This window comes from Gopherus flavomarginatus, chromosome 1 (assembly GCF_025201925.1).
Source record: "Gopherus flavomarginatus isolate rGopFla2 chromosome 1, rGopFla2.mat.asm, whole genome shotgun sequence".
In the NCBI taxonomy this organism is placed as follows: domain Eukaryota; kingdom Metazoa; phylum Chordata; order Testudines; family Testudinidae; genus Gopherus; species Gopherus flavomarginatus.
Genome location: NC_066617.1, coordinates 25,033,476 through 25,058,628, shown reverse-complemented (window position 1 = coordinate 25,058,628; position 25,153 = coordinate 25,033,476). Strand labels below are relative to the sequence as shown.

The window sequence follows — 25,153 nt, the reverse complement described above, 5'->3', positions numbered from 1 at the left end:
TTAGCTTCTCTCGCCATGCCCCCTTTCTGGCCATGTCTGCTCAAATTTTGGACAGCAATGGCCATCTCCACTGGCAGGAGGGTGGTACCATGTGCCACTGCAAACTCTTTCCCAATGGACTTTCTACCAGTAAACTGACCCACTGTATTTGGTGGCAGAAGCTGATGTAAATGTGGCCCAAAGTATGCTATACACAGACACGATTGTTTCATAAACAAAATAAAATAAGTATTTGATTGCCACTAACCAGAACCGGATACATATAATGAGCAAGGAAATGAGAAAGTTGCAGCAATGATCATTCCCTGAAGTCACAGGAAAACGATAGTGTGGGACTCACACAATCACCTACTTAATGGGTGATCACTGCTCCAGAGAAACTTAAAAACTCTATAGTTCTTACCAATAACTGATGAGGGAAAACATCTTCTGAGCCTCAAAAAGTTTGTGATCATTCCCAACTTGTGCATCTGAGTATGAATCACCATGGTTAAGCATCTAATTTTACTTGCACACAGATAGTCCTTCTATCCCAGCTCCATATTTTTCTTGAATCCTGGGTAGAGTGGATTCTTTTGAGACCTCCTGGGGCAGTAAAAGCCATATGTTCATTACTCTCAGGGCAAAACTATCCCTTTGTATATTTCAGTTAAATATGGGGTTGATTGGTTTGTTTTCCATTTTCAGGGTGTCCATGTGTTTTCCTGCTGCTGTTTTGTTCAAATACCATAAAACCTGATCATTTTGTTTTGCCAGGGACATAATTTTTGTGTAGATGATGCTTTTTGGGATATTCATGTTGTTAATGTAGTGACTGCAGCTACATCTAATTTTTACTGTCTGCAGTTTACCGTTATACTATACATTTGAAGCCACCTAGCACACAGTAAAATGCCTTTTCTTCTGGAATTGCTGACATTGTTTGGATCACCATCTGTGCCATCATTTAATAAGACTTTGCTTCATTTTACAATTGAAGTTACAGTTCTCTTCTACTGCATGGAGGTAAGCTATTGTAAACACTGTTTTTCTCCAGTCTTTTAAGCAAAGTATACTGCCAAGTTTTGGATTTACTTCATGTTTTGGGGGAGGGGATGTACTGGAGAGAGTTGTGTTGGAGAATCCATAAATCCATGAGTGTGTGCACCGCTACAGGCATGGAGAGAGTTAGCTCTACCACTAACTTTCATGGATGATCAGATTGTTCCCCCATGCCTAGTGCCACACAAACTGGGGTCAAAACACCTTCTTCTCTTTACTTTAAGGTCTTTCATTACCTCTCATCACCTCACCGAAGCTGCTCTGTTAACTAGGAACGATGGTAAAACAGGTTTTCATCAAGTTTATGTCAGGCTATCCTTGTCTGGCCACCGTCTCATCCTGCACCTATCTCCTCCCACCCTCCTTACTGATTTGTTTTGTTTCCACCTGTTGCAGCCTCCACTGGGAGCTCTTTGGGACAGAAACTGTTTTTTTCAAGAACAATGCTTAGTGCAAAGAGACCACGATTCCTGGTTAAGGCCCTTTGGTGCTGCAACAAAAAATAAAATAAAATAAAAAATAATAAAAAATAGTAGAATAAAATTAAACATAAATAGTCATGATCTAAAATAATAGTAACTAATTAAGCAATAAAATGGAAGATGAAAATATTAAATTTCACCTAGACGACAACACAGGATTTTTTCCCCCACTCCTAGTTCCTTCCTCTAACCCCCAGATCATATCTGTTTCCCTAATGGCACAGGGCCTGATATTTAAAACGTTCAGAAATTACATAAACTAAATCAGATGTTTGTTACTACGGAGTAAAACTATTGCCATTTTCTTCCTTGCATTCCTTAAAATTCAACATGAATAAAATCATATCCTCCTCTACTTACATTATCAATGATTATCTTGTTTTATTAGCACAGGTCACCAATACATTCTATACATTATGTCTATCCATCCATCCCTCCCTCTCGTTTCATTATATATAAAACCTCGGTCTAGAACAGCTGACCTCGAGCAACTTATATCTCTGATCTCATAATGAAAACCTTATAATCATGGGATTTATAACCACTGATGTCTCACTATCTGGTCTGCATTGATGACAATGAAAATATCGTAAATGATAACACAGGATGAAAACAGAGTTTCAGTGGAAAAGTGTACTGATATTCTCCAGAAATTTTAATGTCCTGTGGAATACATACTACCATGGCATTAATGCTGATTCCTGGGCTTATTCTGTCAATACATCCTTGTTTGCACACTTGTCTCTGTTTGGTTGCAATCTTTACAAAAGATAAAGTAAAAAAGTCAAAGGCACAGTCTCTCTGTAGGAATGTATCGTATTTGTTTTACCACTGCATTCATAACTATTCCAAAGGGGCTATTATTACTGAATGGAAGGATGTGAGACACTACCTGTCAAGGAATGTTTGAGGATTACTTCATACATTCCCTACATCACTGAAATGATACATCAGAACATTTGTCTTAGTAGCTACCTTCTACTGCATCCATGTCTACTGCATAAATGTGTAACTGAAGGCTCCTTGATATCTGTCTTATTACTATGTTATCTACAATGGCTATTGAGCCATAGCACAGTTGTAGATTCTTCAATCTATGGATTAAGCATGACTAGAATGTCTCCAGTCTCTAGACTTGGTGCTTAAATGGACATTCAACAGTAAATGGTTTATTGATATAAAGGGCCTTAATGGCCCCACAGGACTTATGAACACAATAGGACATGACACGTTCTATATGCATTTCTTTTCAACACATCTAGGTAAATAAATAAAATCACAAACAACTAATAAAATAAATAAGGAAAAATCCTCTCAGCTGCGGCAGAAACAGAGAAGACACCAAGTGGCAGGGAATCTCTAACTGTTATTGAGAAGAAAACTGAGTTACTAGATTACAGAAGTTCAGTCACAATTACTGCAGAATATCCATTTAATAGAACCCTGGTTAGCTGAAACTCTTATTTAAAACATAGATAAGCACTTACTTAAGCACCTGAATAACCAATCTTTGGGCATCAGCTCTGTAAATTTTGGCCTAAATGTTGCTTTTTCTCCCTCTTAGTTTATGAAAAGATCAGAAACAACAACTGGACAGAATCCTGGAAACCTTTACCCAGGAGATTAATTCTGATTGATGCAAGTTAATGAATACACGTGAGTAAAGTCTACTTTTGGATTTTTCTGCTGGAATGGTCCATTCAGATGTTTAATATGTAGAGAAAATTGGTTTGAAGGCAGAAAGAAGTAGTGTCACGAACTCAAACACATAAGACTATGATGATCTCTTCAGGCAAAAAAACATAAAACAGTGTTGCCAACTCTCACAGTTTTCTTGTAAGTCTCACAATATTCAATGCATTACTTAATGCGCCAGCTCCTGCAATCAAGTGACTGCATCTCTCAGCTTTCATAGAAGAGAGGAAGTTTCTCACCCCCATGGTTGCAGAGAAAAGTTTGAAACAGCCACCCTCCGTGCATTGAAAATGCTCAAAAACCAGAAGGCAAAAAACCCATGTGTTTTCTTTTCTTTTGTTATTTTTAAGTCAATTTCATGAATTTGGGGCACTTGATTCATGATTTTTGAATGGCTGGGGTTAACAATACTGATAAAATTGTATCTAAAACGACATAACTTAGCAACTGGTATTTCATTGGAGGATTTGAAACCAATTCACAAATCATAATTAAACTCTCCTCACATAGATATTTCTCCCACCTCCTTTGTAAAGTGCTTTGAGATCTACTGATTAAAAGCTCATTGTTATATTACTGTAACTAATAAATCTAAATTTTAAGACCATTGTCTGGGTCTGCCCTTAGCAAGTGAAGTTTTTCTCTTCAGAATCTTCCCTTATTTCCCCATTTTGGATCACTGCACAGATCTTTGTTCCAAATAGCTAACCACATATTACTATTGCCCCTCTTTCCACCTATGTGAGAGTGACCCCAGAAAATCCATGATTTCCCAGATCTTGGAAAAAGGCACCTGTGCAGAGGTAAACTGCCTATTAAGGCTGTCAACATTTTTTCCCAATAGAAAATTGGGTTTTCAACTAAACAATTTTTTTTAACAGAAAAATGTCTGCATTCCTTGAGAATTTCAATATTTAATTGTAACTTGAAAACCTAAAACCGAGGTGCGGGGGTTTTTTGTCTTCAATTTTTGGCAGCTGTTGACCAAACATTTTTGGTTGTCAGTGCTGAAAATTACTGAAAACATACAAACAAACAAAAATCAGGTTTTTGCTTTTTTAATATATATTTTCTGTAGGGGAAAAAGGTTTGGACCATCTCTACCGCACAAATTATGTTAAAAGAACATTATAAAGGTTGCAAACTGGATCACGCAAAAGTTAGGAAACACCAGAATAAAGGTTGCCTTAATTCTGCTCCCTATTATTTTTGCATTATGGCACAGTCTTTACTTATCACATCATTTTGTTTGCTCTGGACAACCTCCTCATTCAGTTTAGTGAAAACTGTATTCAATTATTTCAGCCTCCTCTTTTACTTACCACTTATTAGTCACAATTTTCTCAAATGTATAATGTTTAGGGCTCTAGCCTAGGATTTGGGAGACCTGGGTTCAAGTTCCTACTATGCCACAGACTTCCTGTGTCACCTTGGAGAAGTCATTTAGCCCCTCTGTGCTTCAGTTTCCCACCCGTAAAATGGGGATAACAGCACTTCCCTTTCTCCCAGCACTTCCCTATGGTGGTGTGTGGATAGATATATTAAAGATTGGGAAGTGCTTTGAGGTCTACTGATAAAAAGAGCTACATAAGAGATAGGTATTTATCATTATTACTGGCACATTGGGGTTGAATTAAGTGGCGGGGGGGAGGCAGAAGTGCTTCCCATGTGAGTCGCCAATACGAAACACCATTCTCAGTAAATTGTGCAGATGTTCAAAATATGACTGTGTGTAATTTGAGTTGCACTGGACTGCTTCAGCTTCAATTCTCCAAAGTGGGGCTTCAATATACTCATGGGCTTGGCGTTTGTTCTTGATAGGGGTGGGGGTGAGGGACACAGGTGATACTCTCCCAAAATGACACCCACTTGTGGCACCAAAATGAGACAGTGGCCACAGAAAATTGTGAAGATCTATGCCCCTGCCACTCTTTCCTTACCAGAGGAATGAAAATAATTCATGACAACATTACAGGGCATCTGAGTTAGTACCTCACTGAAATGAATGTGGGAGTTCACACCTTTTGGAGTTTAGGTGCTTACAAGTACAGTTTCTTACAGAAACGGATCAGCTTTGTTATGAGACATTCCTTTCCCTCTTATAAACCCTCGTGAATCAAAATAGGCATATTTGTTACTCTGCCTCTCCATAGGATTTGGCCTTGAAATAGTCACAGTCAAAATTACATTTATAAAAGCAAGGAAATTCAGAGCTGCAATCTCTCAATCTATCTTCAACTTCTATAGCTGGGCATAGCAGCCAAATGTATCCCTAGAACAATTTTGTAAAAAGGGGTTTTGTTTTAACCCCTCCATAAGAGGTACATAATGGAAATATTAACAGAACCTTAATTACAGTGGCATTCATTTGTGCCACTAAACCATCAAAGTAATACTCATTATAGGGTTTTAGCTACAACATGGCTTCCATTTCTAGTGGTAATCTTAAAAAAAAATAGTGTGACATAAATGACCTTGGGAAAGGTATTCCTGCCCAAACAGCAATTATAGCAGTAACCACTTAGTTGAGCCTCCATGCTGCAAATTTAGCTTGCAAAAGCAAATTCTTTTAAAATTAAAAACAAACAAGCAAAAACTCAATTTTCTTAACTCTGACTTGGTTGGGTTTCTGTTACTATGGAAATGACAACAACAATCTTTTTATCTGAAGACACCAATAAAGGCTCCAGCTTTTTACATTCACAGCACTTTACAACCTTGCTATTAAAAATGCTTTTGCATGTCCTTTTTTTTTTCCTTTTTGTAACTGTGGAGTATAAAGCAGTTTACAAATGTCTACACAGAATTCAGCAAAGCTGCAAATACATATTTAATTTGATATTTCAACAACATATTTAGCTCTGCAGTGATCAAAGCAGATATACGTCAATTCTTATCTGTAAAATCAGAGTTTATAGCATTCTATAATGCTTTAGAAATGGAATTTTATGGTTCCTGGGTTACGATTACAGGGCCAGATCCTGAACTGGTGTTAGTCAGCATAGCTCCACTGAAGTCAATGGAATTATGCTGATTTACACCAGCTGAGAATCTGGCTCATAGTGTATTCTTAGAATGACAGATACACTTTTAAATATATATATATATATATATATATATATATATATATATATATATATATATATATATATATATATATATTTAAAAGTGTAAGTCTACAGAACAGCTGAAAAGGGTAACAAATAGTAATTCTGGATCTGATTTAGCCAGGCTTTCAAATAATGCATTTGCATGAAGGCATTTGCTGAATCACAGTCTCTCAGAATGCTGGGACTTAAGCCCAAATCCTGCAAAGGCATTTGCATTGTTGGATCCCTGCACCTGCATGGAGGGGGCTCCAACTGGGTATCCACATGGAGGTGGATGCATTAGAATGGTCACAGCCACAGTGTGGATGGACAGTCATAAGGAAATATGGCAACTAATGTAATACGTATTCATATTAAAAGATGAGGATACAAACTAAAATTTTAAGAAAACCATGGAATTACTGCATGGTGTGATTTGGAATCTTAATTTTAATAATATAATGGAAAACATAATTTGAGTGAGACTGTATGGAAAGTTAGGACATTCGAATATATGGCTCGCATTCCGCATTTTCAAAATAAAAAAAATTCTGGTTTTCAGGTTCAAAACTACTTTATACTTTGAAAGTTGTGCTAATTATACCAAAACAATTAAAGAATAAACATGTTCTAAATCTACACAAAAAGTTTTGATCAACCCACACTGAATTTTTTCAGATTTTTGGTTTGCAAAAAATTCCCCCACCCTCAAGATTTTGGACTTTTTGACCTGATTTCAAAACAGAAATATTTTTTGCGGATTGGGAAAAATGTTTCCTGCCAAGCTTTAATAATTGTTATTTTAGAACTACGGCTGGTGTAATTTTATTGTAGTATGTTGTAATAGGTGCAAATAAATATTTAATATTTGCTAGAATGGTGTGATCTTCCACAGTTTATAAAGGCAAAATCTTAAAATGAAAATGAAGCTATATTCTTCCCAATGATTTAGCTCCTCACAGACCTGACAGTACACATTACTGGGAAACAGCTTAAAAGTGTGCCTTTAAGAAAGATGCATAGAGTAATAGAAGCAAAGCTAAGAAGAAGATTTTAACCATTTAGTTTATTTTAATGTGGAGATAAAGGGATAGAGACTGAGACATGGGAGGGGAAGAGGAAGGAGTCTACTGATCATCTCAACCAGAGCTTAAAGAAGTCTGAAAAATGTGGGAGAATCCATCATTTTCTATAGAAATAAAAGTAACATCACATCTGCTCCACTCCCCAGCTGTGGAATTAATTCTGCCCCCAGATCCTCTATCAGTTGTGCTCCTCCCTTCACCCACCTCACCTCTGCTCATCCTGTAGCTCCTGGGGTGTCTCCATCCCCTTCTTCCAGGCCAGGAAGGAGGGGCTCTACAGGGTCCTCCCTCCCCCTTCCCAAGGTGGGTGTTGCGGGGGGAGAGCAGAGGAGCTGTCAAGGAGCTGCTTTCCCCACTTCCTTGTTCACAGGACGGGGAGGTGGGGGTGGACAGAAGGGCTGCTTGAGCTGCTGAGTTTCCTCCCTCACTCCTGTGAGAAGGGCTTCAGCTCTTAAGAGGGCAAGAGAATTCTAATTGTTTTCTGAAGCATCCCTGATTGGCTGCTTTCATTGCAGGAAGCAAGGAAGCGGGGAAAGCAGCCAATCAGTGGGTGGGTTTCCCCAGGCCTGATTGAAATGTGCACCCCTCAGTGACCCTGATGGAAACTGTATTTGCCTGGTCTATGACCCCCAGCCAAGGGGACTGTCTACAAAGGAATATGCAACAGCCACTAATGAATGTACTAAAATTTCTCTTATTCAGTAAGGACAAACAACATGCTCATTGATGTACAAGACCCAAATAAAGGTCAGTCTCTGCCCTGATGAGGTTAAAGCAAAGGCCTGAATCAGTCACTGAAGTTACTGGGCCTCCATACACAGACTTTTTCAGAATCAGGGCCAAAAAGATCAGGACATGGTGACAGATGCCTTAGAAACATCTAAGACAGCTGACTATTTCTGTAAATTTCTCCTTAAATAAGACCACTAGGAGTCTACTTACAAGAATTATTCATATTTTTCTTGCTCCTGTACAACTTTTGTAATTTTATTAAGCCACCTGGCCAGCAGCATGAAGTGCCTTGTGTTCCTAGCTAGAGTGGACCTGATTACATTGATCTGTTAGAACTTAACTTTGAAAAATTGCTGCTTTTGTGGCACTACAAGGAATTATATAATGAAAGGAAAGTAGGCTGCTGTAAACATTACAATATTGTCCAGGGGAATGGTGTACTATTTTACAGGACATAGAAACGTATGTAACATTTGAACAGAATACACCCAGAGACATACAAGACCAAATTAATTCCTATTTCAGCTCTGTGGAACTTACTGAAACCATTTAGTTGTATTCAATGAAAGCTTATGATATTTTACAGGGGAAGTAAATACTGCACTCCTTGAATTATGATTATTCCTTTGTGTATCTCCTAAGCAACTTGCTAATATTACTGTGTGATCTGTGAGTATTACTGCTCAAGCAATATTGTTATGTCTAACCCAGACCAGGGTGGCTGTGATTTTCCTCAACCTGAAAAAGCTCATTGGGGGGGAAGAAGGCAACAGTGAAAAGCCCAGCTAAGCTTTATGAAATGAAACACAAAACACATACTCTGCCATTCACTTCAAAATCATGCCCATTCCTCAAACAAAGCTCACAAACTCTCTGAAGAGCCACAAAAATCAAGTCCCCCATCAGTCCCACTGATTTCAACAGGTTTACTTAGGTGTGTGAAGTTATATGCAGGCATGGGTGTTTGCATGGTCAGCAACCAAGGGTTTCTAGTAACAAAAGTCTTTAATGGTCATATGAATATTTAGGGGTGGGGGAGAAAAGATGAGATCTTGGCCTCACAGGGGTCAGCGGAAGTTTTGCTACTGATGTTATTTGATCCAGGATTTAGTGTTGTTTCTTCCGAAGCCCCTTTCCACACATTGGTCATGGCTGAAATGCATATCAAGCCTAGTGCCTAAGTCCTAACTCCAGCACAAAATTTCCATTGACAGATGAGTATTGAGAACACTAAGATGCTGTCTTTTTGGTAGTATTCTAATAAATTACATAGTCCTATTCAAACTGAAAGCTTACACCTACAATTCTGGAAACAAGAGATAATGTGTGTACAGAGGAAATATGAAGTCAGCAAGGTTTTTGCAGATTGGAGTGCAGTGTTCAACTTCCAAATCATTCTTCATCTTATTAAAAAACCTAATTTATACCTGCTTGAATGTGCCTCTGCCTTAACTTAGATTTTTTAGAACACTGTCTGGTAGAAGATAGGGCAAAGACTCTCTTTGTTAGTTGAGTCTCATGTGAACAGCTCGGAAGCAGAATGAATTGCTTCTATGGATGTGTGATTCCCAGCTGGAGGAGACATACTCATGCTAGCTCTCATCAAGCTAGTGTGCAAAAAACAGAACGTAGCTGTGCCAGCATAAGCGGCAGGACAGGCTGGCTACCCCGAGTACATGCCTAGGGTCTCTGATGGACACATACCTCAGGCACCTAGCCCAGCTCACGCTGCCACAACTACATTCTGTTTTTAGTATGCTAGTTCCGTGATGCCTAGGCCGAGTATGTCTCGTTGAGCTGCAAATCACACCCCCATCTCCAAGGGTAGACATACTCTGTGTTGCACTCCAGCCCATGCCACACCAATCAATTCTTAATGATAATTTCAACACTCTGAGCCAGGTCTAGCCCTCACTGAAGTCAATAAGAGTTTTGCTGTTGACTTCAGTGAGCTCTGGATCAGGCCCTTTACCCAAAATGCATTTAGTCAAATGCCCTCAGCTATTTCTCCATGTTTTTAAATTCAGTGAGAAACAACATAAGACGTTCACAGTGACTAATAAGGTGTTAGGCTGCTGGTTTTGTTTGTTTTTGTTTTTGTTTTAAAGGAAGGCAACATAAGGCAAGTTTTATTTTTAAAAATAAAAGTGAGCTATATTGTATGCCCTTTTTCTTAGCTTTTTGTGTGAAGCAGAAGGATTTGTACTTCACATTGCTTTAGCACAACGTATTACCACCTCATTTCCACAATTTTAGGTGCAACCTTTTAATTTTCACATCACCACTATGATAACCTAACTGAAAAATGTCATGGTCACAGCCAGGGTTTGCAGTGGGCCACCGAAAAAGGATAAAGCTGAACTCGGGTTTCACTCACAATCTGTCTGCATTTCAAGCCAGTCCACTGTCCCAAAAGGCAAAGAAGATGAAGCTGTTGTAACAAATCCTTCAATTATATATTTTTTCCTTATAAGGTTCCCTCTTTTGTAGAGGAGAGCAGGTAAATCTGTAACCTTTTAAAAAAGAAGCCTTTAATATTTATTCTGAATACTTTTTTACAATGCTAATGAAGGTACAAAGCAACTAACATTTTCTTATGTTTATTATTCTTGCTCTAGTCTTTCACATCCAGCAAGAAGAGAAGAGAGAGACAATATACTCACATCTTACAGGAACCTTTTCTTTTTAGGCTTTATCAATGTTTTTTAATTTTTAAAAAAGAACTTTTATAAAATAAACTACCTAATAGAAACATTCTTTACAAACATAAGGTACAGATATGTCTTTAAACCACCGGACAATGAGTGCTCAAGAAAGTATTGTCCCACAGGAAGCTACAATACCACACAGAGCAAATAGGCTGTACCGGTTATAAGCCCACTGTTGAACCCTTCTGTAGGCCACTGGCTCAGCTGCCAAGGGAGAATGGGGCAGTACCAGGGCCTTCCCATCTCCCAACCGCTTTTGAGACTGGCTAGATCTGCCAACAGCACAAACCCAGAATAGTCCTGTACCAGATCCTGGTCCCTTGAACACCTGCACTGAACCATACACAACTGAGCCACAGAAATCCACACAGGAGCCGGCTGAAAAATAAACATATGTGCAAGATTCTATCGGATATATCCTCAGTGATGAAAGTTAGAAGGGAGCCTCAAAATGAGACTAATGGACAGGAAAGATCAGGAGCAACCATGAGCTCTCTTGAGGAAGTTTTGGTGAAGTAACTGAAAAGACGAAGTGTTGCCTCATGGAGCAGAGGAAAGGGAGTCTGGAATCCATAGTTCCGGCAGCAACTCACTGCGTGCCCTCAAAGTCATTTAACCTTTCTGTGCCGTAAAAGAGGTATGAGAATATTGACCTACCTCATCAGGCTATTGCAATACAATAACACTTTAAAGCCACTTCTTATTATTAATTATTTATATTCTTAAAGTGTCTAGGAGCCCATTGTGCTATGCACTGTACAAACATAACAAAAAGATGGTCCCTGCCCAAACAAACTTACAGTCATTTACTGCAAACACATGAATACTTGATACTGCTGCTTAAGACTGCAGATACAACCAAGATGATATTATAGCTACAACAATACTGCCAGTTTCTTCACAATGGTAGCTTGCCAATGTTGGCCACTAATCTAATATGATGTGCCAATTCAAACTCAAGGCATCTGAAGGTTTTCAAGCTGTTATTAATTTACTGTGTTAGCTCCCCAGCTTTAATAATATATTCACACCAGTTTTTTTAATTAAGATTCCATTTGTAGTCCCTAGTTCAAAAAAATATTTTTGGAAAGCAATTTCTACATTTTATTTTCTTGTGAAAAAATTATAATTGCAAGCCACAGTCTATGTTACCACATTCGTGCTTTCTGATAAGATAACTGTGAACTGAAATTAATAAACAAAGGATAATCTTCTGTTTAACACTCTTAAAATTATTTGAAGCTATTCATAACGTGAAAATAAGAATGATTAGGTACCGAAGTTGGTAATATGTAGGTACATGGATTTAATGAGGAATGATAAAACATTCATTCCACACTCTTGTACGACAAACTACAGTCCAATAAGTGCAATTTTATTCCTTTGCCAAAGCCTTAAAATAACTGGAATAGTCAAAATCTTTACATAATGTTTTAAACTATCAGCCACGCTTGCATGTGGAGCCCTTTTGCCATCCTTCTCTTTTAATTTTTTTTTTAATTTTTTTTATGTCTGAATAGATCTGAATAGATCATAGTCACAAAAGATGTAAAGCCATATAAGGGTTGGGAATCATGGACAAACTTATCAGCTGCAGTTGGGGAATGTTTGGTGTCCCATTTCTATTTGCAACAAGTCAAAACCGGGGTGCTTTGGGCCAAGCTATTCTAACCTATGCTGGTTGTCAATGAGCCTAAGAGACTGTTTGTCCAACCAGATATCAGCTCTTTCCCTCATGTGGGACAATGGTATGGAAACCTCTACATTGCGCAGGACTTGCCTTATGCATGGCAGAACCTCCAAGGGCTGGATACCAGTTTAGAGATGATTTGCACAGTCAGATTGACATGCAACAGGGCCCAGTATTGAGGACCAACAATTAAGAACACCACATAGTTGAGGGGTATGGTAGCATAGTTTTCAACTACATTCAAGATCAGTATAGGTAAGACTTCTATAAGTAGTATAGGTCAATACAGAATACAAAATTCTTTGGATCTCAAGAAACCTTCCAAGAAGGGCTATGATATGTATGTGCTTATCATCTAAAGAACCCTGAAGATTTTATCTGAAGCTATTAAAGCTTGGCAGAATGGTGTTCTAGCATGTGGCCTCTGACACATAAAGGGTCAAGTGTTTGAAGGGCCTCCATGGTTCTCTTGCTGTTGGAGAAGTGGAACCCAGGTGCTTGTGCTGAGGAATAATCAGCGTCAAACATTCATTCTCTGCACTCACTTTCCATTCTCAAGGCTATCGTTAAAAGAAAGGAGCTATGCATCTTACAGCCTTCATTAAAAAACGTAATTTACCCTGACATTTCTACGTTCTCCATATTAGGGGTTCCTGTACCTCTAACACTCTCGCAGGAACCAATCCTTGTAACAAACCCTGTTGCCTACTCTGTCCCCAAATATTCTCTAGCGATACCATCATAGAATCCAACCACATCAGACACACCCTCAGGGGTTCATTCACCTGCACATCTACTAATGTGATATATGCCATCATGTGCTAGCAATGTCCCTCTGCCATGTACATTGGCCAAACCGGACAATCTCTACATAAAAGGATAAATGGACATAAATCAGACATCAGGAATGGTAACATACAAAATCTAGTAGGAGAACACTTCCATCTCCCTGGGCATTCAATAACATTTAAAAGTAGCCATCCTGCAACATAAAACCTCAAAAGCAGACTTCAAAGAGAAACTGCCGAGCTACAATTCATTTGCAAACTTAACACCATTAATTTGGCCTTGAATAGAGACTGGGAATGGCTGGCTCACTACAAAAGCAATTCTCTCTCCCTTGGTATTGACACCTCTTCATCAATTATTGGGAGTGGACCACATCCACCCTGATTGAATTGGCCTTGTCAATACTGGTTCTCCACTTGTAAGGTAACTCCCTTCTCTTCATGTGCCAGGATATTTATGCTTGTATCTGTAATTTTCACTCCATGCATCTGAAGAAGTGGGTTTTTTACCTATGAAATCTTATGCCCAAATAAATCTGTTAGTCTTTAAGTCCACCAGACTCTTTGCTGTTATTTTCAGAGGGAAATGAGAACAAGCGGGGAGTCTGGCAGAATTGAAGATGAGGTCAATGGTTTGGCTAGGATTTAGAGAGGCATATGAACAGCTGAATACTTATCACATTTCTGAACTTCATGATATTCATTCTGACAAGTTTCTAGTGGTCAGTTTACTGTATGGCAGGCCTCCCTAATTCCAACAACTGAAATTTGGTTTGCTGTGGTTACAGACTGAAACTTTGACACGTTTCCATATCTCATTGCCTAAATCTATATTGAGTATTTTTAGGTGCCTAAATATGGATTCAGTAGCTTCACTTTAGGCATAAAAATTGAATGTTTATTTTAAAACCACTCCCATTTGCTCTCTTATTATTTTGAATGTCGAAAATTTGCTTTGAGCACCTATCTGATCAAGTAAAATCACCAAATAAGCAAAAGACTGCCCATAAATATATCTACGTCAGCCCACTCCACATTCAACAGGCTAAGAGGAGAGAGAAAATAGATGAGTTTTGCAGCATACCCAGAAGGTTAACATATCTGGGCTCTGGTGGAGCAATTTCCAGAATGAAGGACCCCTCATAGGAGATAGTCTCCTAGCACTTTCCTCTTCTTTATATCAAGGGAATTTCAGTTCGAGCACCTCTGCCATTCTCAGCTCTGTTCTGCATTACTAGCTCTCGTGATTTTATAAGAAATCTCACAATATTTGGTGATTTTCTGAAAACACTAGCTCCTGGAGTCATGTGATTACATGAGAATCTCAACTTTCATTAAAAAATTGCATTCCTATCCCTCATGGTTGCAGATAAAGGCTTGAATATGTGACCTAAGTATACCCAAAAGGTTCAAAAACCTAGAAGGTTAACAGGAAGGACCAATAATTTATTTTTAAAAAATCTCTTGATTTCTAAACCAATCTCATGATTTTTGGAAGTGTGTCATGATGTTTGGCTGCTTTCGGTTGGCAATATTCACTGTGGCTGTGTGTCAGAGAGAGAGAAATAATCTCCCAGATAACTAAAACCATTTTGGACTTTATAGGCTAAAGCCAATACCCTGAATTCCACCTCAGAGCCTTTACTCATGCCCAGCTTGCAATGTAAGTTAGTTGTGACCTCTTCTATTACCCTCTGTTCTTGATCTGTAAATGTTTCTATACATATCTCAAGTAATCAACAAAATTACTGATATCATCAAGATTCATTTAAAACTATCACTGTCTTTGATCCATTTGGTATCGTGTTGCAAAACTATATGGACGCCTCAAAGTTAGACCTAAATCACACATACCACTTCTTCTCAGTAGCTCACAAATATGAAAGGATCTATGCAGAAAAGCACAATACATTAGAAAGAGCTCATAAGAAAAAGTGGGAGGTGTTGATCTCAGAAAAAAATGGATCAGTGTAAAATAATTCATCTAAGCAACAAATATTGTCTCAAAAATTCTGAATTGTGACCATATGCATATCGTGCAAGAGCAAATTCCTGGCTGCATACATTCAGGCATTATTAGCAAGCCAAGCAGCATGCAGGTGGCGTTGTCTGAAAACCTCCAAACGGCTGCAAAGATACAACATCACTTAAGCTAGTTATGTGATATATCTTGTTCTAAAGAAAGACAGGGTTACCCACTTCTAGAGCTTGCGCCTGCTCCTATTAAAGTCATTGTTAAAACTCCCACTGATTTCAGGGGTGCAAGGTCAGGTCCTTTGAGGGCAGTGGTACACATTGGCCAGTGTGCGAGTTAAATAAATTGGTTCCTGATATTCAAAAGTGACTTGCGATTTCAAGAGTTCTGATTTTTGGGGTAAGGAATGCAAGAAAGCAGAGGCTGTTATAAGCAAAAGCAGCTGCAGAGGCAGTGTAAATATCACAGTTTTCATGTTACCTTCCTAAGGAAATACAATGTATAAAATCCTACTCCTTCCTTTATTATATCAAAGGATCACACTACAATTCTTATACCACATCACATACCACTTTCTTCCCTTGAATACCATTTGTTTTTCTTTGGCATCTATAATTGTAAGATAAATATTTAACACATATGCACAAAGCAGAATAAGTGGCTATTCACCCATGAAAGCTCATGCTCCAATACGTCTGTTAATCTATAAGGTGCCACAGGACTCTGCCACCAAAGCAGAATAAATGACTGAGTAGCTGAGGTTAGACACCTTCTGGAAATACTCATTACAAGTTACCTGAGAACGGTTTACAGAAATCCTGTCTCTTTTACCTCCTGAAGACTATCAACTGTACAATGCCTCTTCCCAATTTGCAGACTCTATTTTGACATATGTTTACCCTGGAAATTAATTAACCCAAAATCTTGATTGATTCAAAAACTAAATCTCCAAATTCCTCTTCCTCATTATCCACTTTCTCAAACCAACTATATCAAAAAGCTCCTGTGCCAGAGCATTTTGTGCCTGAGTCGATACCCCATAAAGTCAATGGCACTCTGGGCATTGGACCAGACCCTTATACAACAATAGAAGATTAGGATGCATCTTTGCATAACAAGAAAACAAATCCGTAAAATTATAATGAAAAATCCATAAAAAGGATACATAAAACCAGTACATAATCATTTTTAACATTGATTAACATATTTATACTGGATAACTTTAACTAGTATTGTGGGTATTTCTATTTCCCAGTATCATTTAATGTAACCAGATGTTATATTACCCCTAATGGGAGAGGCAGAATGGCCCAGAGGGTAAAACACTGGACTAGAAGTCAAGAAACCTGCATTGTGTTTGCAGCTCAGTCACTGACCTGCTGTATAAACTTGGACAAGTCACTTCACCTCTCTGTGCCTTGATTTCATTTCCATGCCTTTCTTCTCAGTGGTTTTCAACCAGGGGTACAGGGACCCCGAGGGATACGGAGAGGTCTTCCAGGGGTTTACATCAACTCACCTACCTATTTGCCTAGTTTTACAACAGGCTACATAAAAAACACTAGTGAAGTCAGTACAAACTACAATTTCATATAGACAATGACTCTTTATACTATACACTGAAATGTAAGTACAATAATCCAATTGATTTATTTGATAATTAGATGGTAAAAATGAGAAAGTCAGCCATTTTTTCAGTAACAGTGTGCTGTGCACGTATATATTTTTATGTCTGATTTTGTAAGCAAGTAGTGAGGTGTAACTTGGGACTACACAAGACAAATCAGACTCCTGAAAAGGTACAGTAGTCTGGAAAGGTTGAGAGCTACTGGGTCTTATCTGTTTAGATTGCCAGTTACCTAGGACAGTGACTGTCTCTTACTATGTGTCCAGCACCTCTTCCAATGGGCCATAATCTCAGTGGTGACTTTAGGCATTACCGCAATATATGTAAAAATAATAATGAAACTCAATCTTACTAACACTTCCACATGATTTGTTTTATTTTTGCTCAAGATACATCAATAGCTGCCAATGACTCAACATTAAATACACTCATTTTCAACTTTGGCATGTGCCCATGTTAGATAAATAACAAGAACATTCCCCTAGGGCCCTGCCTTGATTTATTCTGAGCCATCAAAGTCAAGTCAGTGCAATAACTAACACTTCTGTATGCAAGAACAAAACATTCATTAAAGCTAGTAGCTGTGATTTTCACCGATGTGGACTCTTCTTCGCTGTTTTTCGGGTGCTAAGAACAGGTTATTTTATTCTAACAATAGTGCCACGTGACGAGTAAGTGCAACTCTTAACTGCCAATATCTGGCCTTTTTAATTTATTTATTTTAGAACAGAGTCATGCAGTCATTTTTCACTCATCAAAAGATATTTTTGACACTGAGCTAATTTGTGAGAAAAATCTGTCTCCTCTATACACTCTCCTTTGAACACTCCTGGAAGTATATTATTACACCATACTGATTATAAATCTCAAATATTTTACCATTTCTACCAGCATCATGCAGTGTGATGTCTGCACATGCACATAATCCTTTGGTCAGATTAATCTTCTTCCTTGTTGTTTTCACAGAAGGATGAAAATCAACTGCTACTTATTAATTATAATTCTTAGATCACCCTTGCTGTCCTATCTCAAAAATAAAACCAGCCTCCATCCAGATGCTGGCTTTGGTAGGTGACTTAGATTGTCTTATGTCCAGTATTAGCTATCCTTTCACTTTCATATGGTCTTATTATTGATCATAAATAATAAATAACAATAAATGAATTATTATTGTTATAAATTCTGTGCATCTTACTAGTACCCACAGAGTCTAATCAGGCATTATTGTCCCATGATGCTAAAGTATACACAGCACTGCATTTTCAAAAGACCTCACCTCCGATATGTTCTCAATGGGACTGACTAGGTCCTTACCACCAACACCATCAACAACAAAAGATTTTCCTCTAAGCCAGTGTTTTCCACAACACTTTATCCTTGCTAGTTAGGTCTCAGATAGGACTATCTCTGCATGAAGAATAAGGAAGAATGAACAACCACTTCCTCTCTAACGCTCTGTGCATGTGGCATCTGCAGTGTGGCTAGAAGCACAATGCAGCACAAGATACAGCATGACAAATGCTGTCCCTAGCACTTATGGCCTCAGAAGAGTGTCTATGGCCCCTCCTCCATCCCAGATAGCATCAGGACAGTTACAGCGGAGTAAATGCTTGCTATAACTTTTCTATGGTTTAGCAACTGCCATATCTCACCACACACCTCCTCATGAGGATATTGCGCAGCATAACACCTCCGTGCCATTGCTCCTCACCCCTCAATAAGCCTCTGCCATCTGATTACACTAAGAGTGAACTGCCCATAATAAAAAAAACAAACAAGAAAAGGACAGTTCAACTACTAACAACTGCACATTGAGATTTGTGCTCCAACAGGCTCCTCTCCCCTCCAACTACTTTTTTACAGAGTTCCCTGGCTTTCTTTCAAGAGTCTGATTGTCCAGAGCCCATCATCTGAACAGCTGTGGGTAATCTATGCAGGGAGTTAACTCTGTTTGCTGGTCTTCAGGAAAGACCTTTGCATTGCTGTGACGGATATAGCAGTGTCCCTCCCACTGCTCAAAGGGCCAGCTCTGTTTTAAATACTTTGTTTTGCTCTCCACTGTTTGTAATAGTTGAAGCATTTAAAGCATCATCATGTTGATTGTGTCCCTTGCTGCTTTATCTCTTTTCTTATGCAGCTTCAAATTAACATGCCTTTTTCTTCATTTCCTTGTTTGTGCATCAGCTTCATTAATGCTGTCACCACAGCTCTGGGTTGTGTTAGTTAACTGCTGCTTCACTGCAAAAGCCTTGCATATATAGCCCCAAATTGTGCCATTTGATATGTGCATGTAATTTCCATCGACAATGTAGTGAAAATCTATTTCATATGTCTATGACTACTGCGACACACGTACTGAAGGCAGTATTTGGGCCATTGGGTCATATGGCCAGTTCCCCTTTGGTGAAAACAGCATTGCAAGGCCAAACACATGAACAAAATGCAAGGAAAGTAAGCCCCAAGAGTCCAAAATCTGATCTCAGTCACACCCACAAAACCCACTGGATAATGAGCAGGGAATTTGACCCACTTTTCTTATTTTTGCATATCTTTATGCATTTCTGCCTGTTCAGTCTCTTTGCGCACAAAAGGGAAAATATAATTCAGTGGGCCAAATTCGCAGCTGGTAAAAGTTTGCCAAACTCCACTGACTTCTAAAGGCCTACCCTGATTTATAACAGCTGAGAATCTGGCCCTCTGTTTTTTGTTGTGCACAAAGCTTCGACACACTCCAACAACAGCTGTGTGCCTCTGTCTTAATCTGACTCTCAGTTTACAGATCTTTTGCTGTGATGACAGTGAGGTGTAATTCTCCTTAAAGTGCTGCCGTGGCAAAGGACCTTCCTTAAAGCATTGCTGCGGCAGCACTTCAATGTCGCTGCCCCTTTTGTCCCCCCATCGGCAGCCCTGCCGGATGTAGGGTGAGGCAAAAGGGGCAGCTGCTCCGGGGCCGGCGATTGAAAAGGGTGGCACAGGCCAGGAAGCATGGATGGGCTGGCTGGGGGGAAGCTGACCTCCAAACCCCGCCCCTTCTGTCCAAGGCTCCACCCTTTCTGGGGGCCCGGAGCTGGGCCCCCATACCAGCAAGTGTTTCATATTACTTTCACACCTGGCTTCTGCTATGTCTTGTGGCAGGATTTGTGGGAAGCCTATGCATGAGCTACATTTATCATCTTTCTTAGATCTACTGGCAATGGAATAGTTTATTTGATAATCTTGCTCTATACCTGTGAGATCGTCTCTTTACTGTTTATAAAAGAAATCATTTTGTATTGTCAACCATGACTTTTACCTTCTAATAAAGTTTCAGAAGTGCTGACTGCCTGAAGCACAAATTTAAGCCAATGGGAGCTTTCACTGCTCAGCCTCCCTGAAAAACCAGGCCCTTGATAATTTTTAAAAAATAAGTTAATAAGGTATATTAAAAACAGAAAAGAGTTTAGGAGTGCATTCTCCTCTAAATGTGCAGGTCTATATATTGTTAATATTGACTGGACTGACGCATGAACACTGGAAGCAGAATAAACCCACATGTAAGATATATTGTAGTCTCCTAAATTCTGACAGTTTTAAGAAACAAATGGACAAAATGGGGCCTATTGTACATGATGATGTCCTTTTAAATATTTATTATTTGGGTGTAAGTAAACTTTTAAACAAAAATGAAAGGTAAACTCACTGTGTATTCTCTTAATTGTTTTATTTTAAAATTCCCATATTTTGGAGACGCTATCTTTCCAACGGTTGTAAGAACATTTTGAACAAGATGTCATGATTACCAGACTATAGTTGTTTTTTTCCTACCACCTGCAAATGGAGTAGGAAAATGGTTTTACACTGTCTCCAAGAACATGCCTGGTTACTTAGTAATTCAACAATTGTCATCCATGTCACTATCAAAGTAATTGAAATCTCTTCTGATTTATGTTCTTGGATTTTTCAGGCTCTCTTATCAGTATAAATATTTCCTGGTCAGCTTTCTTATCCTATCCAAGTGGGTCTATAACAGTTTCTTGTGATTGTTCTTTACCTCTAGTTCATTTCAATTCCATTCAATTCTATCTACTCTGGAAGCCAACCTGTAAGTAAGTGTACTATCCTTCTGCATAGTCCTACTGCACCTATCATTTTTCAGTGATACATTTGCTCCTGCTTGGTAACATACCTCCCTGTATATACTATAATATGCAATGCAGTATTTTACTGGCCTAGTTAATTTCTTGATTTAGAAAAATCTTCAGGTCATATCATGCCCTCAGTGTACATACATAGCTTCCACTGACGTCACTGGAGTTTGCATGTGTGGATTGAGGGCATGACATAGTGCTAAGTTTAACTTACTCACTACATGAGAAACGGCTGACTACTGAAACTCCTGCTGCTCAGATGTTCTCCCCCTATCAAACCGCACCATAGGATGCCAGGTAGCAGGGACTAATGTTTTCACACTGGTCACACTGTCTTTTAAAATCCATATCTTCAGAAGTAAAGTATCAGTCGCAATCCATCCATTTTGGTTGATACTCTAAATTGAAGAGGGGTGTTATAAATACCCAACCTATTGTGTCAATGGCCCTCGATAGACCCCTATGTTTAGATAACTTCTAACTATACCACATTGAGTGAGGCCCTGGTCTCAAAACATCTTTGCATTTTCACCTCTGCTTGGATCCACTATTCTTCTTCACAATGCATTTAAAGCAAACCCAGTTGATCACAACTCTCACACAAAAATAATGTTTCTGATCATCTAGATAATATATAAGCATCCTTTTGTCCTACCAGGGACAGGTTGTACACCTGAAAGTAAAGTATTATATTTATTTACCTTCAGCTTCAAAAAACAGAAAAATGATTCTGCCTCTTTTTTAGTGCTACATATCTCCTTTCTTTTATATCACGAAAGATAAAACACAGATGGGAACACTGACAACATCACAGCTTTCAAAGTGCATTCACCCGTTATTGTGTAAGTACTACAGTCACTTACTTTAATCCATCTTCTTCGGCCCATCACACCTGCAAGTTCAAGGGTGTACACGCCGCACTTCCTGATTTAAATGCAGCAGTTTGGGATTTGGATTACATTTATCAAGCTATTACACTATGTCAAGGGTATCAGTTTTGACAGACATATTGTCAGTCACCAAACAACTCTATTCTAAAAGACTTGGTGCTGCTAATCTGCCATTTCTTATATTACTACTTTTTATATGGCTAGTCTACAAATATGCCAGTTGGTTCACTACTAAAAATAAGACCAAAAAAGTTTATACCAAGGCTCCAGATCTAAATATAGTTGACTTGTATTCCACCAAAAACTTCATGCAGCTGCTAGACAAGTTAAACACTCGAGACCATACCTGCTGCAACTAAACTATGCTGTCCCTTAATTTGTATATTTCCTTCTTCCTCCTCCTATTACATTTCCATCTCCTCCAATATAATACATAAATGATAAAACTCTATGGATTCTATACGGCACGGATAAAATTCCAACTATCAGACACCAGCTTAACTGTCCTGCAAAGTGGTCAAATCATTTTTATTTTAATTTTTTAGAACCAGACCAACTACAGAAGAAGCCACTGTACTCAGAAATACCCATTTTGCCATAGCTGCAGCTTCCAGTGCTAGAAATTGCCTCTGAATTATTTCGAGTAGTCTCTAAACAATAATTCGGTCTACACCAAGCCACAAATGAGAAAGAAGCCGCTCTATCCAATAAAAATCCCCCCACCTCTTACGATTTTGATGCTTTTGTGATTTTTAACTGGTATCTACATTCATTCTGGTAACTGGTCACCTTATCCAGAAAAAGAGCATATAATCTTCCTCATACTCACATGGCACTGTGCGGAGGTAGAGATTGTCTCGTATGATCTGCTGGAGCTCGTGGTCCACCGAACCTTTCTGGAACCGTAAATTGAGGTAGTGACGAAGGTCCTTATCAACGATGCCTCCTGTAAAAGCAACAAGAAGCCACTGAATAAAAGACCAAACAAAGATAGTCACAGATTTTAACTTCTTTTTAAAAAAAAATTAAATCATCGCCTTGCTTGCAATAGAATCAGTCACTTGCAGGCTCTGCTACTGCACAGATCACTTTCCTTTATGCTACTGCCAGGACAAAGATGGTTTTTAGCTACAGAAATGCACTCAGCATAATAATGTAATTTCTCATTGATAAACAATTATTTTCAAGAATGAAAATACTTAATGACAACTGAGTAGTAAAATCCACAAAGTTAAAAAAACCAGACATCTATGAAACAAAATGAACCACAGACTGAGATGTCAAAGTATTTTACTGCATAGGCAGATAACATGTATTATGCTCTGCATGATTCCTTAGCCATTGCCCATCAGCTTATTAAAAGCTAATTCCCTTCTCCAAACTGTCCCTGTATGACATGTGAAAAGCTCTAACTCCAAAGGCAGTCAGAATACAATGTAACTAAAACACTCTCAAATATCCCAAATGCTCACAAAAATAATAAATAATCAGTGCCATGTTCACTATAAAAGATCCTTTCATCTGGAAAATATATAATAGCAATCAAGTGTGCTTATTTCATTTCCACCACTGAAATCAAATCAATAGCATGGTGATGGCATCTCAAAAAAATTTACAAACTTGCATGTAGATGACAGGAAGCAGGTTGAACATACTGTCTCTCCAGTCTCACTATTACTTTAGAGCAAACCAGCTTAGACATTGAATCACTGCTCTGCTGTGAATTGAATGCATCATATTCCATGATTAAAAACAGATACATAAATCAAATCTAATTTATGTAATAAACATTTCCAGAAATATTTCCCCTCCATCTCAGTTAACTAACTGATGGACCACATTTTGTTACTATAGGCAAAAATCTATAAACAGCTACATTTCTTACTGTTTAACATGAGGGAGGAGGGATAATATAGAAAACCCTTGACATGCCATTCACAGAGATATTCCCCAAGATGAAACATCACAACTGGATTGATTTCTAACTTGTTGCATCGCACATTCAACCTCAAATCATGCAAAACAAAAGACAGTTGTAGCAGAACTTTCACAAAAGTACCTGGGCTCTGTATATAAAAAGCCTGTCCTGCCACCATGAGCAAATATCCTCCCCAGACTGATTATCCCCATCACATCAAATGCCAATGGAAACAGCCAATGGTTATAAAAACAAAATACTTTTCTCCTTACAATTACTCCTACTTCCCTGTCAAAATAATCTTTTGTACCCCCACTGTTTTTCACCAACTTCAAAACATTTCTGTTTCAATTCCACAAAAGCTTATAAATAAATTGCAAGCTTTAGTTAAAATCAAAAGCAACTGACTTCTACAATAAACATCCCATCAGACATGCAAAGTACCTATGTGCTGGTTTCCAGGATGGTCAGGACTTCCATGCAGGTCTCTACTCTGCAGCTGTCCAAGCTGAGCTACTCAGTCCATTACTTCAGCACTACCAAATCTTGTTTCTAACCAGAGGCTTTATGGATAGGACTAGACCATGCCTACTCCTGCTAGTTTATTACAAGAATACAGAGAAGTGAGGGCTGGAGGAAAGCTACACAGAAACACTCTGCTAGTGATAGGAATTAACCATCCTTTCTGATTGGCTGTAAAGAGTAAAGGTCTTGCAGCTCTTGCTCTCCCTGCTCTCTCTAATGCATGAAATATACCCACTGATGCAGATGCTTTCTGGCAGCCTGAGAAAATGCCAGCTATAGAACAACAGATGTAGTCTGCCTACTGACATAAGCTAGAATCAGTCACCTTATGGAAACGGCTCTGACGTAACTACGTTTAGCAGTGTACATGAATTCCTGACCCTAAAAATGAAGTCTTGGTTTACATTCACCTTCTCAAAACAGCCATTTATTTCACCTTGTGTCAAAAATACGCACCACAAATCCTTACAACATTACATGAAAAAAAGTTACCCGATACTTTTGTAAAAATGTAAATTTCAAATGAAACTGTAACTATATATATTAACAATAAATGATATCCATAACCTTCTACTTCTTATGCACAGATTCAATAACTGAACTTAAGATCAGCCTTAATACTTGACCCCTGTGGTTCAGGAAAAGAACTGCCAACCTGCAAGCACAAGTGCAACATACCAAAATTGTACTCTGCACATTGTTATATACTGTAGCATGGAAAAAAACTTGTTTTAAAGATCTGATCTAAAGAGCAGTCAGAGAAATCACAGAAAGAATATGT

General features: G+C 38.5%; 1 protein-coding gene across 10 annotated transcripts in view; it reads right to left on the bottom strand.

Moving 5' to 3' along the window:
- The window catches only part of MAGI2 (membrane associated guanylate kinase, WW and PDZ domain containing 2), a 1,116,388-nt gene that overhangs the window by 754,742 nt on the left and 336,493 nt on the right, over window positions 1–25,153 (bottom strand). For all 10 annotated transcript variants that reach the window (XM_050936782.1, XM_050936783.1, XM_050936784.1 and 7 more), the window contains exon 2: window positions 22,759–22,875. In XM_050936782.1, the coding sequence (XP_050792739.1) occupies window positions 22,759–22,875 (117 nt within the window). The remainder of the gene's footprint in view (window positions 1–22,758; window positions 22,876–25,153) is intronic.